The sequence below is a fragment of the Lithobates pipiens genome, unplaced genomic scaffold, assembly GCF_037356315.1.
Source record: "Lithobates pipiens isolate NorthernLeopardFrog02 unplaced genomic scaffold, aLitPip1_a1.2 Scaffold_30, whole genome shotgun sequence".
Lineage (NCBI taxonomy): Eukaryota > Metazoa > Chordata > Amphibia > Anura > Ranidae > Lithobates > Lithobates pipiens.
In genome coordinates, this window is record NW_027507791.1 from 103,568,941 (window position 1) to 103,583,752 (window position 14,812).

At 43.3% G+C, this 14,812-nt stretch overlaps 1 protein-coding gene across 3 annotated transcripts in view; it reads right to left on the reverse strand.

The window, feature by feature from the left end:
* ACTN1 (actinin alpha 1) overlaps positions 1-14,812 on the reverse strand; it is a 220,814-nt gene that overhangs the window by 56,186 nt on the left and 149,816 nt on the right. For all 3 annotated transcript variants that reach the window (XM_077464719.1, XM_077464721.1, XM_077464720.1), the window contains exons 12-13: positions 14,307-14,457; positions 5,054-5,162 (exon numbers count right to left, since the gene is read on the reverse strand). In XM_077464719.1, coding sequence (XP_077320845.1) covers positions 5,054-5,162; positions 14,307-14,457 — 260 coding nt within the window. The remainder of the gene's footprint in view (positions 1-5,053; positions 5,163-14,306; positions 14,458-14,812) is intronic.

The following is a 14,812-nucleotide window of genomic DNA, read 5'->3' on the forward strand; positions in this document are numbered from 1 at the left end:
TGTATGTGTGTACGTGTGTCTGTATGTATGTGTGTCTGTATGTATGTGTGTCTGTATGTATGTGTGTCTGTATGTATGTGTGTCTGTATGTATGTGTGTCTGTATGTATGTGTGTCTGTATGTATGTGTGTCTGTATGTATGTGTGTCTGTATGTATGTGTGTCTGTATGTATGTGTGTCTGTATGTATGTGTGTCTGTATGTATGTGTGTCTGTATGTATGTGTGTCTGTATGTATGTGTGTCTGTATGTATGTGTGTCTGTATGTATGTGTGTCTGTATGTATGTGTGTCTGTATGTATGTGTGTCTGTATGTATGTGTGTGTGCATGTCTGTATGTATGTGTGTGCATGTGTGTCTATATGTGTGTGTGTGTGTGCATGTCTGTCTGTATGTATGTATGTATGTATGTATGTGTGTGTGTGTGTGTGTATGTGTGTCTGTATGTGCATGTGTGTGTGTGTCTGTGCATGTATGATTGCATGTGTGTGTGTGTCCATGTCTGTCTGTATGTATGTGCGTGTATGTCTGTCTGTATGTGTGTGCATGTATGTGTGTTTGTATGTGTGTGCAGCATGTGTGTCTGTATGTATCTGTGTGCATGTATGTGTGTGTGTGTGTGTGTGTGTGTGCATGTGTGTGCATGTGTGTGTGTGTGTGTGTGTGTGTGTGTGTGTGTGTGTGTGTGTGTGTGTGTGTGTGTGTGTGTGTGTGTGTGTATGTCTGTATGTGCGTGTATGTCTGTATGTATGTGTGTGTGTGTGTGTGTGTGCATGTGTCTGTATGTATGTAAGTATATGCATGTGTCTGTATGTGTATGCATGTGTCTGTATGTGTGTATGTCTGTGTGTATGTGTATGCATGTGTGTTACTTTTAATCCAGACCCCCCCCCCCCCCCATTCTTGTACCATCAGAACTGCTTTTGTGGTGCTTGTGTGTGTGATAGCAGCCAGGATTGCTGCTCCTCTGAAAAGCAATCCATATACAGATCGCTTTTCAGAGGCATTTGAAAGGTGGTAAAGAGGCATTATGTTGCCTCCTCACCACCTGTTTTAAGCCCGTAAATGTAGCATCACTATACCGCAACTGTGCAGTCTACACAGTTGCGGGGTAGTTGCAGTGCAGGCCCATTCACCCTGAGCATACCTCCAGCTGCAGCCACAGCATGTGTACACCCCCAGCTGCTCCCTCTGCAGCTAAAGGGGGAGAAGTTGGGGGTGGTAAAAACAGCTTAACCATGTAGTTTTACTGCCCCTCCAATAAGCCCTTGGTTCACATCTGCATGGCTGCATGCTGTGTGTAGGGCAGCCCATGCATTTCAATGGGCTTCCATACCCACAAAAATGCAGGGAAAGAAGTCCCAGAGCTTTTTTTTTTTTTTTTTAATTGCGCTGCACCAAAAGCACCCCATGTTTCCAATGTGTGGGGTACCATTAAGACTTAACAGTACCCCCAAATAACAGAGCATTCGTCTGTGTGTCAGGCAAACGAGCGCGACAAAGGCACGAGAATTTTTGTTGGGCCAGGTATGAGTGCTCGAATGACCGAATTTTAATGGTTCAAAGAATGTCAGGCAAAATGGTCGGCCCTCACACATGTTCACTTCATCGAATCTGGCCCTCTTTGAAAAAAGTTTGGACACCCCTGCTCTAATATATACAGCACCTGGATGTGAACATGTTATACAGAGCATCTAATAAAAGTATGAATGTACTGGGACCTGGAAAATGGCCAAACGCTTTCATCTAGGCCAGTGTGTATTTTAGCTTTACTTTCATATAAGCAAAACTAAGCAGGGATATTTACTAAACAGACTGAATTCTGAAATTCTTGCTTTACATTAGACAAATTCAAAAGACAGTTACTGAAAGAAAATACATATTTTATTATGTTATATTCATGTGTATTGTTACAGCTTTTGAAATACCTTGTTGGATAGTTTTATAGATTTATTCACCTTTTTCTTTTAGGTGTCTAGGCACGTGACAGCAAACTACTTCTGTCGGGGTTACATTTAGACCCCTTTCACACCGGGGCAGTTTTCAGGCGCTTTAGCGCTAAAAATAGCCCCTGTAAAACGCCTAAGATTTGCGAGTGCTTTCACACTGGGGTGGTGCGCTTGCAGGACGCTAGAAAAAGTCCTGCCAGCAGCATGTTTGGGGTGGTTTGCGAGAAGTGTATACACCGCTCCTCCAACCTCCTTGCCCATTGGAATGCATGGGCAGCGCTGCCAAAGCACCTGCAAAGTGCTTCGGCAGCGCTACACGGCACTTTTAACACTTTTTTACCCCTTCTAGGGGGTAAAAGCACCTTGCCAAAGTGCCGCTATAACAGCGGTAAAGCTCCGCTTTACCACTACTACCCCAGTGTGAACGAGCTCTAACGGGCACTTGTTGAAAGGGAAAATGTACCTAAATATTTTCAAATGTTCAAAAATAAAAAAGGCATGCAAATTCTTATAGTTCTTGCACTTTAGAAAGCCATTATGGCAAGTCCTCATCCAGCATACTACAGAGAAGGACCATTACTTTATGTGCGGAAGAAGCGGTCTCTTTGCAGAGGCCTGACATGCCTGCTGCTGAGTTAGCACTAGCGCTCTCTAATCAGCAGGGAGCAAAAGCTTTGCAGAGGTCTAACATGTCCCCAGATGAGTCTGACTTAAAGCACTGTGATCAACAATGCCAATGCTTCTCTCTATCAGAACGCAAACTGCAAGAAGCTGCGCCATTTTTGTCTTTATGCACCTGGAATGTATGTTTAATTTGATTTAAACTGAATGTTCATTTGGTCATTAAGAGTGTAATGGGATTTAACCCCTTCAGGACCAGGGTCAAAACAAACCTTAATGTCCAAACCCAGTTTTGCAACTTTGGCATGTGTTAGTATAACGGTTTATATCATTACAACTATTCAGTGTATCCAGGTTAATTATATCTTTTTTTTTTTTCCAGGACCAATTGGGCTTTCGTTTGGTGGTAAATGGTAATGGATATTTCCTGTTTTTTTTTTTTATTATTATTTATTTTTTAGTCTAAAAGGTGGCCCAAAATAGTAAAAAAAAAAAAAAAGTAGCTTTACATTTTTATGCCATTTCCATGACCCACCACCAAAATACCCCCAAAAAATACATTATCCTACCCCTGGCGATCAAAGTGATACCACATGTGTGCATTATTTGTTCTTTGTACCCGTAGTAGGGACAAGAAACAAGTGTGCAATTTAATTTTTTTTGTCCTACCTAAAAACTCCACACTAACACTTGCACTGAGCGTAAATATAAAATGTTTTTTTTTTCTTTCCTAAAACACAGTGACCATAACACTGACACTAATTGGGACTAGATGGCTTGCACCCGAGGGTACTTGGGGAAATCAGTCAAGTAATTGCCAGACCAAAGTTCCTAATTTTTACTGACAGTCTACTGACTGTAATGGTGCCAGCTAATTGGAGATAAGCCAATGTAGCACCAATATTTAAAACTGACCCAAAATAAATCCCTGGGAATTACAGACCAGTTAGCCTAACATCAATAGTATGCAAGCTCTTGGAGGGGATGATAAGGGACTATATACATGATTTTAGTAACGAGAACAGTATCATTAGCAGTAATCAGCATGGATTCATGAAGAATCGTTCTTGCCAAACCAATCTATTAACCTTCTATGAGGAGGTGAGTTGCCATCTAGATAAAGGAAGGCCCATAGACGTGGTGTATCTGGATTTTGCGAAAGCATTTGACACAGTTCTCCAATAACGTTTACTGTACAAAAGAATGTCTGTTGGCATGGACCATAGGGTGAGTACACTAATTGAAAACTGGCTACAAGGGCGAGTTCAGAGGGTGCTGATAGATGGGAGTACTTGGAATTGTCAGGGGTGGGTAGTGGGGTTCCCCAGGGTTCTGTGCTGGGACCAATCCAATTTAAATTTGTTCATAAATGACCTGGAGGATGAGGTAAACAGTTCAATCTCTGTATTTGCGGATATTAAGCTAAGCAGGGAAATAACTTCTCCGCAGGATGTGGAAACCTTGCAAAAAGATCTGAACAAATGAATAGGGTGGGCAACTACATGACAAATGAGGTTTAACCACTTGCCAACGAGCTGCCGTCATTATACTGTGGCAAGGCGGCATGATTGATGAATGAATGAATGAATGAAATACTTGTATAGCGCACAATGCGAACTGAATCGCCTCTAGGCGCTGATGATCCCGCAAACCGTTATAGCTGTACGTCAGCTCCTTTAAGAGGGATAGCAGCATACGCCCGCTGCATTGCTGGGGTGCCGATGCTCATGGCCGGCAGTCGCAATGACTGCTGGCCGCGTGCAATCATGGGCACGAGAGGAAGAACAGGGACGTGTGTGTAAACACACAAATCCTTGTTTTGTGAGGAGGAGAGGGGTAGATCGTGAGTTCCTAATAGCTAGGAACCATGATCTGTCATCTCCTATAGTCAGTCCCGTCCCCTCCCCCAGCGGTTAGAACACAGTTGCCCCCTAGTGTTAACCCCTTCCCTGCCAGTGATATTTACACAGCAATCAGTGCATTTTTATAGTATTGATCACTGTATAATTGTCAATGGTTTCAAAAATGTGTCAAAAGTGCTGGGAGTATGCAATAGAACACTGGAACGCATATATGGAGCCCACTTCCTAGATGGCATTAAATGGCTCTGCAGGGTTGGGGAAGCACCTTTCACCTATCTGGACACTGGACTGTTTTTGTTGATGTAGCTATGAGATTATTTTTAACCAAGTTTAGGCAAAGATGAAATCTGGAGTTTTACAATGTAATCAAGTCTGGCATACCCAACTGTTCATCTCAATTTAAAATTTATGAAACATGATAGTTTGATAGCTGGCTTCAATAAAACCTGATAGGGGCTCTATACTTTTAACATTTAATATATTACAATCTACAGTAAGGCTGGCTTCCCCTCATTAAGGACAATACTGCAATGAGAAAATTTACGATTATTAATAAAAAAATTAAAAGTGGTATAGTATTTCGCAGAAGTTAGCCCAACACGTATTAGTAGAGAAGTCATACCTCCAAAGCCTCTCTTCGTTTCTGGGTGAGAACGCCAAGATTATCCCACTGGTCACAGATTCTTTGGCACCTGGCATTCACGCTCGGAGAATCATAGTAATCCAGCTCACTACATGCAAACACAAATAGGCTGTTCAGTGAACACAGAGAAATTCAATAGCTTGTGACACATGTGACCTTAATTAGCCCCATGAGTACCATTACAAGCAAAATCGACAAGTAAAATAAATTGCTAGGATTGCTTATTGACTTTTCCATTCACACTCTTTTCTGTTACAAAAATAGTTTGAGGATTGAGCCAGACAGGGAACATAATCATCAGAAATAACCATCTGACAGTGATTTACAGAGTATACCTTGACCACCAGAGGTACATTTTTTAGCTCATTTTTACACAACCTGTATCATGCATTAGGATGAAAAGGGAAACATAACCTAAGAAAAGTGTTATAATACACTAGTGGACTGAATAGTTCTCCAGATCTACAATCCCAGCAGGGTAAACAGCTTAAAATGTTCTTAACCACTTCCCACCCGGCCAATGCATATATACGGCCGGGTGGGAGTCGTCTGCTTCTGATAGGACGTTCAGGAACGTCCTTCAGAAGGAGCGGGAATGCAGCGGCGCGATCCCGATGTGCTCGTGTCACCCGGACACGGCGCATCTCAGATCGGCAGGAGGGCTCTGTGATTGGCCCTCCTGATCACATGACGGCCGTGTCCAATCACGGCCGTCATGTGATGTAAACAACCGGTTGCTAGGCAATCGGCTCCTCCTCTCCTCACACAGAAGTCATCGCTGAGGAGAGGAGAGCAGATCGCTGCACCTGGCTGATGATCAGTGAGTATGAGCTGTTTTTTACAGCTTTTTACTCACTGATCACCAGTCTAGTGTAAACACACAACACACCACACAGTATAAACACAATGTCCCCACATGTCCCCAAAACACACATTTCCCCAAAACATACATGTCCCCAAATAATAAAAACACATGTCCCTAATAATAAAAACATGTCCCCCTAAAATCACACGTCCCAATGATTATCTGCACACATATCTACGTGATCACCTGCACACATATGTACATGACCATTTGCGTACATATGTCCGTGATCACACAAACAAATTATTATACACTTAACGGAATTTTTTTTACCAAAAACATGTAGCAGAATACATTTTATCTTAACCACTTCAGCTCCGGACCAATAAACACCTTAAGGACCAGAGGTCTTTTTGCAATTTCGCACTGCGCTGCTTTAACTGGTAATTGCGCGGTCATGCAATATTGCACCCAAACGAAATTTGCGTCCTTTTCTTCCCACAAATAGAGCTTTCTTTTGATGGTATTTGATTGCCTCTGCGATTTTTTTTTTTTGCGATAGAAATGGAAAAAGAGCGAAAATTTTGAAAAAAAAAGATATTTTCTTCTTTTTGTTATAAGAAAAATCGAATAAACTAAATTTTAGTCATACATTGAGGGCAAAATTTATTCAGCCACATGTCTTTAGTAAAAAAAAATGTCAATAAGCGTATATTTTTTGGTTTGCGCAAAAGTTATAGCGTCTACAAACTAGAGTACATTTTCTGGAATTTACACAGCTTTTAATTTATGACTGCCGATCTCATTTCTTGAGGTGCTAAAATGGCAGGGCAGTACAAATCCCCCCCAAATGACCCCATTTTGGAAAGTAGACACCCCAAGGAAATTGCTGATGGGTATGTTGAGCCCATTGAATATTTATTTTTTTTGTCCTAAGGGATTGAATAATGACAAAAAAAAAAAAAAAAAATTTTTTTTACAAAAAGTTGTCACTAAATGATATATTGCTCACACATGCCATGGTTATATGTGGAATTGCACCCCAAAATATATTCCGCTACTTCTCCCGAGTATGGCAATACCACGTGTGTGGGACTTTTTGGGAGTCTAGTCGCGCACGGCACCCCGAAAACCAATCACCACCTTCAGGATTTCTAAGGGTGCAAATTTTTGATTTAACTCCTCACTACCTATCACAGTTTCGAAGGCCATAAAATGCCAAAATAGCACAAAACCCCCCAAAATGACCCCATTTTGGAAAGTAGACACCCCAAGCTATTTACTGAGAGGCATGTTGAGTCCATGGAATATTTTATATTTTGCCACAAGTTGCGGGAATATTACAAACTTTTTTTTTTTTGCACCAAGTTGTCACTAAATGATATATTGCTCACACATGCTATGGGCATATGTGAAATGACACCCCAAAATACATTCTGCTGCTTCTCCCGAGTACGGGGATACCACATGTGTGGGACTTTTTGGGAGTCTAGTCGCGCACGGCACCCCGAAAACCAATCACCACCTTCAGGATTTCTAAGGGTGCAAATTTTTGATTTAACTCCTCACTACCTATCACAGTTTCGAAGGCCATAAAATGCCAAAATAGCACAAAACCCCCCCAAATGACCCCATTTTGGAAAGTAGACACCCCAAGCTATTTACTGAGAGGCATGTTGAGTCCATGGAATATTTTATATTTTGCCAAAAGTTGCGGGAATATTACAAACTTTTTTTTTTTTTTGCACAAAGTTGTCACTAAATGATATATTGCTCACACATGCTATGGGCAGAAGTCAAATTACACCCCAAAATAAATTCTGCTGCTTCTCCCGAGTACGGGGATACCACATGTGGGGGACTTTTTGGGAGCCTAGCCACGTACGGGACCCCGAAAACCAAGCACTGCCTTCCGGATTTGAATATAAAATGCTATAAAAAACAAACTAACCAGAGTCACCCGTAACACTTATACGGTGATCAGTGGTGAAAGGGTTAACTAGGGGCAATCAGGGGGTTCAAATTTTTATTAGGTAGTATATGGGGGTCCCTGGCGCTATATAAAAACCTGACGGGGAACCTAAATAACTAACTGGCTAACCAGCGTCACCAGTGACACTTATACTGTGATCGCTGGTGAAAGGGGGTGAAAGGGTTAACTAGCAGCAATCAGGGGGTTAAAACCATTATTGGGTAGTATATCGGGGTACCTAGCGCTATAAAAACCTGGCGGTGAACCTAAAAAAATAACTAGCTACCTAGCGACACTAGCGACACTGATGCAGCGTTCAGAAAAATTATCGCTTAGTGACACTGGCAAAAGGGGGTGAAAGGGTTAACTAGCGGAAATCAGGGGGTTAAAACCATTATTGGGTAGTATATCGGGGTACCTAGCGCTATAAAAACCTGGCGGTGAACCTAAAAAAATAACTAGCTACCTAGCGACTGTAGCGACACTAATGCAGCGATCAGAAAAACGATCGCTTAGTGACACTGGCAAAAGGGGGTGAAAGGGTTAACTAGCGGCAATCAGGGGGTTAAAACCATTATTGGGTAGTATATCGGGGTACCTAGCGATATAAAAACCTGGCGGTGAACCTAAAAAAATAACTAGCTACCTAGCGACACATGCAGCGATCAGAAAAATGATCGCTTAGTGACACTGGCAAAAGGGGGTGAAAGGGTTAACTAGCGGCAATCAGGGGGTTAAAAACATTATTGGGTAGTATATCGGGGTACCTAGCGCTATAAAAACCTGGCGGTGAACCTAAAAAAATAACTAGCTACCTAGCGACTGTAGCGACACTAATGCAGCGATCAGAAAAACGATCGCTTAGTGACACTGGCAAAAGGGGGTGAAAGGGTTAACTAGCGGCAATCAGGGGGTTAAAACCATTATTGGGTAGTATATCGGGGTACCTAGCGATATAAAAACCTGGCGGTGAACCTAAAAAAATAACTAGCTACCTAGCGACACATGCAGCGATCAGAAAAATGATCGCTTAGTGACACTGGCAAAAGGGGGTGAAAGGGTTAACTAGCGGCAATCAGGGGGTTAAAAACATTATTGGGTAGTATATCGGGGTACCTAGCGCTATAAAAACCTGGCGGTGAACCTAAAAAAATAACTAGCTACCTAGCGACTGTAGCGACACTAATGCAGCGATCAGAAAAACGATCGCTTAGTGACACTGGCAAAAGGGGGTGAAAGGGTTAACTAGCGGCAATCAGGGGGTTAAAAACATTATTGGGTAGTATATCGGGGTACCTAGCGATATAAAAACCTGGCGGTGAACCTAAAAAAATAACTAGCTACCTAGCGACTGTAGCGACACTAATGCAGCGATCAGAAAAACGATCGCTTAGTGACACTGGCAAAAGGGGGTGAAAGGGTTAACTAGCGGCAATCAGGGGGTTAAAAACATTATTGGGTAGTATATCGGGGTACCTAGCGATATAAAAACCTGGCGGTGAACCTAAAAAAATAACTAGCTACCTAGCGACACTAGCGACACATGCAGCGATCAGAAAAATGATCGCTTAGTGACACTGGCAAAAGGGGGTGAAAGGGTTAACTCTAGGGGCAATCAGGGGGTTAAATCTTTATTGGGGGGTGATAGGGGGCTACCCTGGACCTAACACTAACTGTCCTGACAGTTTTTACTGTCACAACTGACACTGAATGCATTGATCAGTAAAGAAATGATCAATGCAATCAGTGACACTGTGACTGGGGGGGGAGGGGGGGCGATCGGGGGGGGGATCGGGGGGGGGTTTGTGTGCCTGTGTGTACCTACATGTCAGTGTAGTGTTGGTGCACACTTACTTTTACTCTTCTCCTCGTAGTCCGGTCAAAAAGACCGCCCCGAGGAGAATGACATCACTTCCTCCTTCCTGTGTAAACAATACACAGGGGAGGAAGCTTCTCATTGGCCAGGAGCGATCCAGAGGGGGTGGCCGAAAACCAACGGCCATCCCCTCATTACGGAGCGCTCCTGGACCGAATCGGACCGCCGTAAACAGCGGGAGGGGGTCCGATCGGACCCCCCACCCGCTGGAAGGCAATCACGTAGATGTACGTGATTGTGCCTGCCTGTGCCATTGTGCTGACGTACAATGGCAATACGGCGGTCCTCAAGTGGTTAAATTTATGACAAAATTTGATTTTATTGGATTTCTTTTAAAAAAGAAAAAATAAAATATTGTTTTTTTTCCAAATTTCCGCTTTTTTGCGCTTATATCGCAAAAAATAAAAAACCGGAGTCGTGAATAAATACCACCAAAATAAAGCTCTATTTGTGCGAACAAAATGATAAAAATTTCATTTGGGTACAGTGTAGCATGACCGTGCAATTGTCACTGAAAGCGCTAGAGCGATGAAAGCTGAAAATTGGGCTGGGAAGGAAGGGGGCGAAAGTGCCCTGTATTGAAGTGGTTAAAAAGAATGCACCAGTCTTTAGATTTGTGTATGTGCAGTAGGGACCTGGCCGTGAAGCCGAAAAGGCTACACTGCCGGGTTCCCTTACCCACAATGGCGGCGGCAGCACCCGACCAATCTAGGTAAATATCAGCTGTGGTGCCAAAATCGCTGGACTCCAGGACAGGCAAGTGTCCCAATGTTAAAAGTCAGCAGCTACAGTATGTGTAGCTGCTGACTTAAAATTTTTGAGGGGCGGGTGGAACTCCGCTTTAAGTATGGGCGATACCAGGACATGCTATGTTACTATCAGAGTTTTCTAATATATGATGTTCGGGGGGAGAGAAGTGTTCTGTTCCATATTACTGCATTTTGTTATGAGTTGGATAATGTATTTGGGGATTATGTTAGGCTTTTAACACCGCTATGTTGCCATACACTATATTACCAAAAGTATTGGGACACCTGCCTTTACATGAACTTTAATGGCATTCCAGTCTTAGTCCATAGGGTACAATATTGAGTTGGCCTTCTCTTCAACATCAGTGCCTGACTTCACAAATGTGCTTCTTGAAGAATGGTCATATATTTCCATAGACACACTCCTAAACCTTGTGGACAGCCTTCCCAAAAGAGTTGAAGCTGTTATAGCGGCAAAGGGTGGGCCAACTCAATATAGAACCCTATGGACTATGACTGGGATGCCATTAAAGTTCATATGCGTGTAAAGGCATCAATACTTTTGGTAATATAATGCTTCTATTCTTTAGAACTTTTTGGCACCTTAAAAATTCAATCTAGGATTCCATCCAGGATTTTGGACACAGCAGAAGTGAGCATATCTACACTGGCATGTTGTGTGAAGCTTTAACATCAGGTGTATGAGAGGCTGGGAGTGAGAAATGTTCTGTGAACTCCTCCGACACTGGCTTTAGGTCTTCCTAATTTCCTTCAATGTCTGCAACCTCTAGGGGAAGCATTTCACTTTCTGGCTGTGGCAAAGACAGCTGAAGGAGCTTGGCACTGTTGTGACAGTAGTATAAACGCCATTAGTTGTTTGAAAAAGGGACATGCTGGCAGAAAAATCTGCTTTGGTCAGGTGTGTTGCTTGCTGCATGCATGAGATACTGCTAAAATTGGGTGCAGAAAATTGGTGTTAAAGAATATGTAAACCCAACGTTTCATATTCCTGATATGTGCCTGTTGTACCATATTCTTGTATTTTAATAGCATCTTGTTCTTTTTGTATTGCTTCCTTTGTGTAAAATACCTGGTAATTATGCCAGTCCCTCTGCTTTCCTATTAAAAACTAACCACACTATGCATGAGAACACAGTGTGCTCAGTTTTCTAGCCTGCTCTCCGCCAATGATCACACTTGTCCTGAAACGCTGCCCCCCCCTGCACAGCCATTCACTGGGAAGTTTAGCATTCTACTGTTTCTCCTCCCTTAACTCCTTTGCAGCTGAGAACTGAGGTTATGTGATCACTTCTAAACATTATAAATAAAAATTCCCTTCTATACACAAATGTTTTGCCTTTCATTCCCATTTTAAACTCAATGGATTGGTTTACAAGGTGAGGGTTTAAAACAGGGTTCGGCTTCGGTGCAAGGGAAGCATTGTCACTCTGAGCAGTTTGGGTGTTCTGTAGGCCTTTGGTAGAGCAAATGGTCACCTGAACCTTTGTCACGGTAACCATGCCTCTGGTTTCCACTATTACTATTGGTGAGGGTATTCAATACAGGGCACTCACAGAGTAGGGTGCCAAAATAAGGCAAGCATGTCCATAAAAACAATACACAGCATCTGTAGACCATCCTGTAGCAAAAGTCCTCATGGAAAAAGGGCGGTAGGATATAAAGGGCTCTAGGAGGAAGTGGTGGTAATAGTGCGACCTTGGTGTAACCAGGGCTGTTGCAAGGTTTTTCGACACCCTAGGTGAAACCTCATTTTGCCGCCCCCCCCCCCCCCTCTGGCTCTGCCTCTGACTCCATCCCCTTTGGCCTGCCCTTGTAACACATGTGACCTACCTGACCACTACACGGACCTACCTGACCCATACTGCCAGCACTCCTCACCCCCCCCCCCCCCCCAAAACACACAGCTCGATGTAGATTGGAGGATTCATCCTCCTCCTTACATCTCCATGGCCTCATCGTCTATTACATCTCTCCTGTGGGCTCTACCCAGCACTGGGTGGGCAGTATTGCTTAGGAGTCCCCACCAGTGCCATCCAGCTGCTCCACTGTGTCCCCTGCCAGGCGGGAGGTCAGCTCAACCAACAGCCGCTGCACCTCTATAATGTTCTCACGATCTCCACAGAGCCCCGCCCCCTCCGCTGTACTCACACAGGTCACACCAGAGGGACAGCTTGGAGCAAAGGAGTTCCGGGGCAGTGAGGAGATGTGACAGCGGGGCACGCAGCGGGACACATCTTGGGACTGGTGGCACAGCACCTGAAGCGGATGTGTTCCCAGGACAGCCGTCACTGAACAGGGGCGAGCGATCAGAAGAGGAGAGCCGAGCATACACAAGCCTGGAGCTTCACCACACTGGGACAGTGGCCATGGCTGCGCCCTAGGCAGCTGCCTAGTGGTGGCCCTAGGTGTAACACATAAGTCATCCACCTTAGACTATGCTCCGAGTTGTGGATTTTTACCACCAAGTTTGAAAAGTTTAACATTACACAACTGAATACATTTTAAAACACAGTTTCAGGTGTCCTTAAAGTTTTAACGTATAATGAAAAATGATTTTCAAACCTTTAAATTAAGCTACAGTACTGGTCCAGTATAGGGTAAACCTGTCCTAGATGTCTAAGTCGCTGGTCCCTTTTCAGGATCCAGGCTTCACCTGCCAAGGTGTGCATACCCCAGAGGGGGTCCATAGGGATGGACCATGGCTCTGGACCTGTGTAGCACCCTGCAGCTAACTACACATGTTGCACTAAGTGCCGAGGTGTGCATATCCCCAGACACAAACAGTTGAATCGTACAACTGTTTTTGTTTAGCATATTAGAAAACAGCAAGTGAGGAGTGCTGCAGAAACCTCTAGGACCGCATTATAAATGGGAATATGATAATGATTGGAAAGGTTTTCTTATTTTTCCCCCTCCCCATAATTTTCCATGTGCATTATTTGCTGGTGACCTCTAGGCCTATTCAGATGATCATTAGATGTTCTCCTAAGCTGTATGTTTGGCTGTCCTCTGTGATCAATTTTAGATGCAGGAGTGCTCTGAGGCTCGGTGGTTCTCAAGGCAAGACCATCCCCTAGCACTGGCGATAAATCCCTTCACAGAGCATAGTTGTTTTGCTAGTAGAAACATGAGAATCTTGACTCATGCACTCTCTAACCCCTTCATGACCAAGGTCAAAACAAAAAGTGTCATTAAAACCAAAAGCAAACCCTTATAATATTACAGTTTACCAATTGTTAGATGTGGCGGCTGTATTCATTTTATTTTTTAGGCTTTCTTTCTCTTATTTTCACTTGGTGATCCAGCCAGCATATCTGTTTTCACCAGAACAAGCTTTCTTGCAGATGTAGCAGCTACAGGGTTGAGACAGCTGTGAACAAGGCTACTCACTGAAACATGTAAGCATTTTATCTACCCCTGTGCAAGAAAAAGATGCATACGGATGTTGAAGTTGCCGGCTACTACTCTTGCTTTATGCTGAATTCTAAGGAGCCAGAGCACCTGTTTTGAATTCCATGCGCAATTTACGGATCTGTTCCTCATCTAAAGTAATTACCTACGTCTTCTGCACATTTTTCAGTGGCTTTACCTTATCTGTATGGCACACATTTCCATATTTGCACCAGTAATGGGTATGAGGAAGTGTAGGTTTTAACTGTAATTTCTTCCACTGGCACAAATGCAGCTCCAACTAAATGTTAGACAGCGCAGCTAATTTTTTAAATCTTTTGAATTCACGGTTCAGATTTTACTTTGAAAAGACATGCAGAGGACAAGCTTAAAGGAAGTGAACCATTAGTCAGACTTACTTGAGTTCCTGGGCAATGGCTGCAATCTGCTCTACCCGGTCCTGATGAGCTGCCAAATCACTTTCAAAGGCCTCGTGTTTCTTCAGCAAAGCCTTGATGTCTGACAGACTTGCCGTTTCATAGTCTTTCTTCTGCAGCATGTTTTCTTTTCCTGTTGGTGAACAGGAGTTTATCAGACTTATTTTTCATACTTTAGGATGACCGATTCACAACCAGGAGAGAGTTTAATTTAAATGTTGTGTGATTTTCTTTACCATCCTTACATACAAATCCTTAAAAGGTTACGCTTATACAAAAAAAAATAAAAAAAAAATAAAGAATTTATATACACTTCAAATTAAGCAACTTCTACTAATCAATCTGATTTTACACTCTGACGTGTGCCTTAGACTTAATTTTCACGAGGCGGATCCGCTGCCTCTGAGTCTGCCTCTGCCCGTCAGCTCAGCGGGAGATCTCTCCGTTGATCTCCACTGAGCCGGTGGATGACAGGTCCCTCTCTGCTC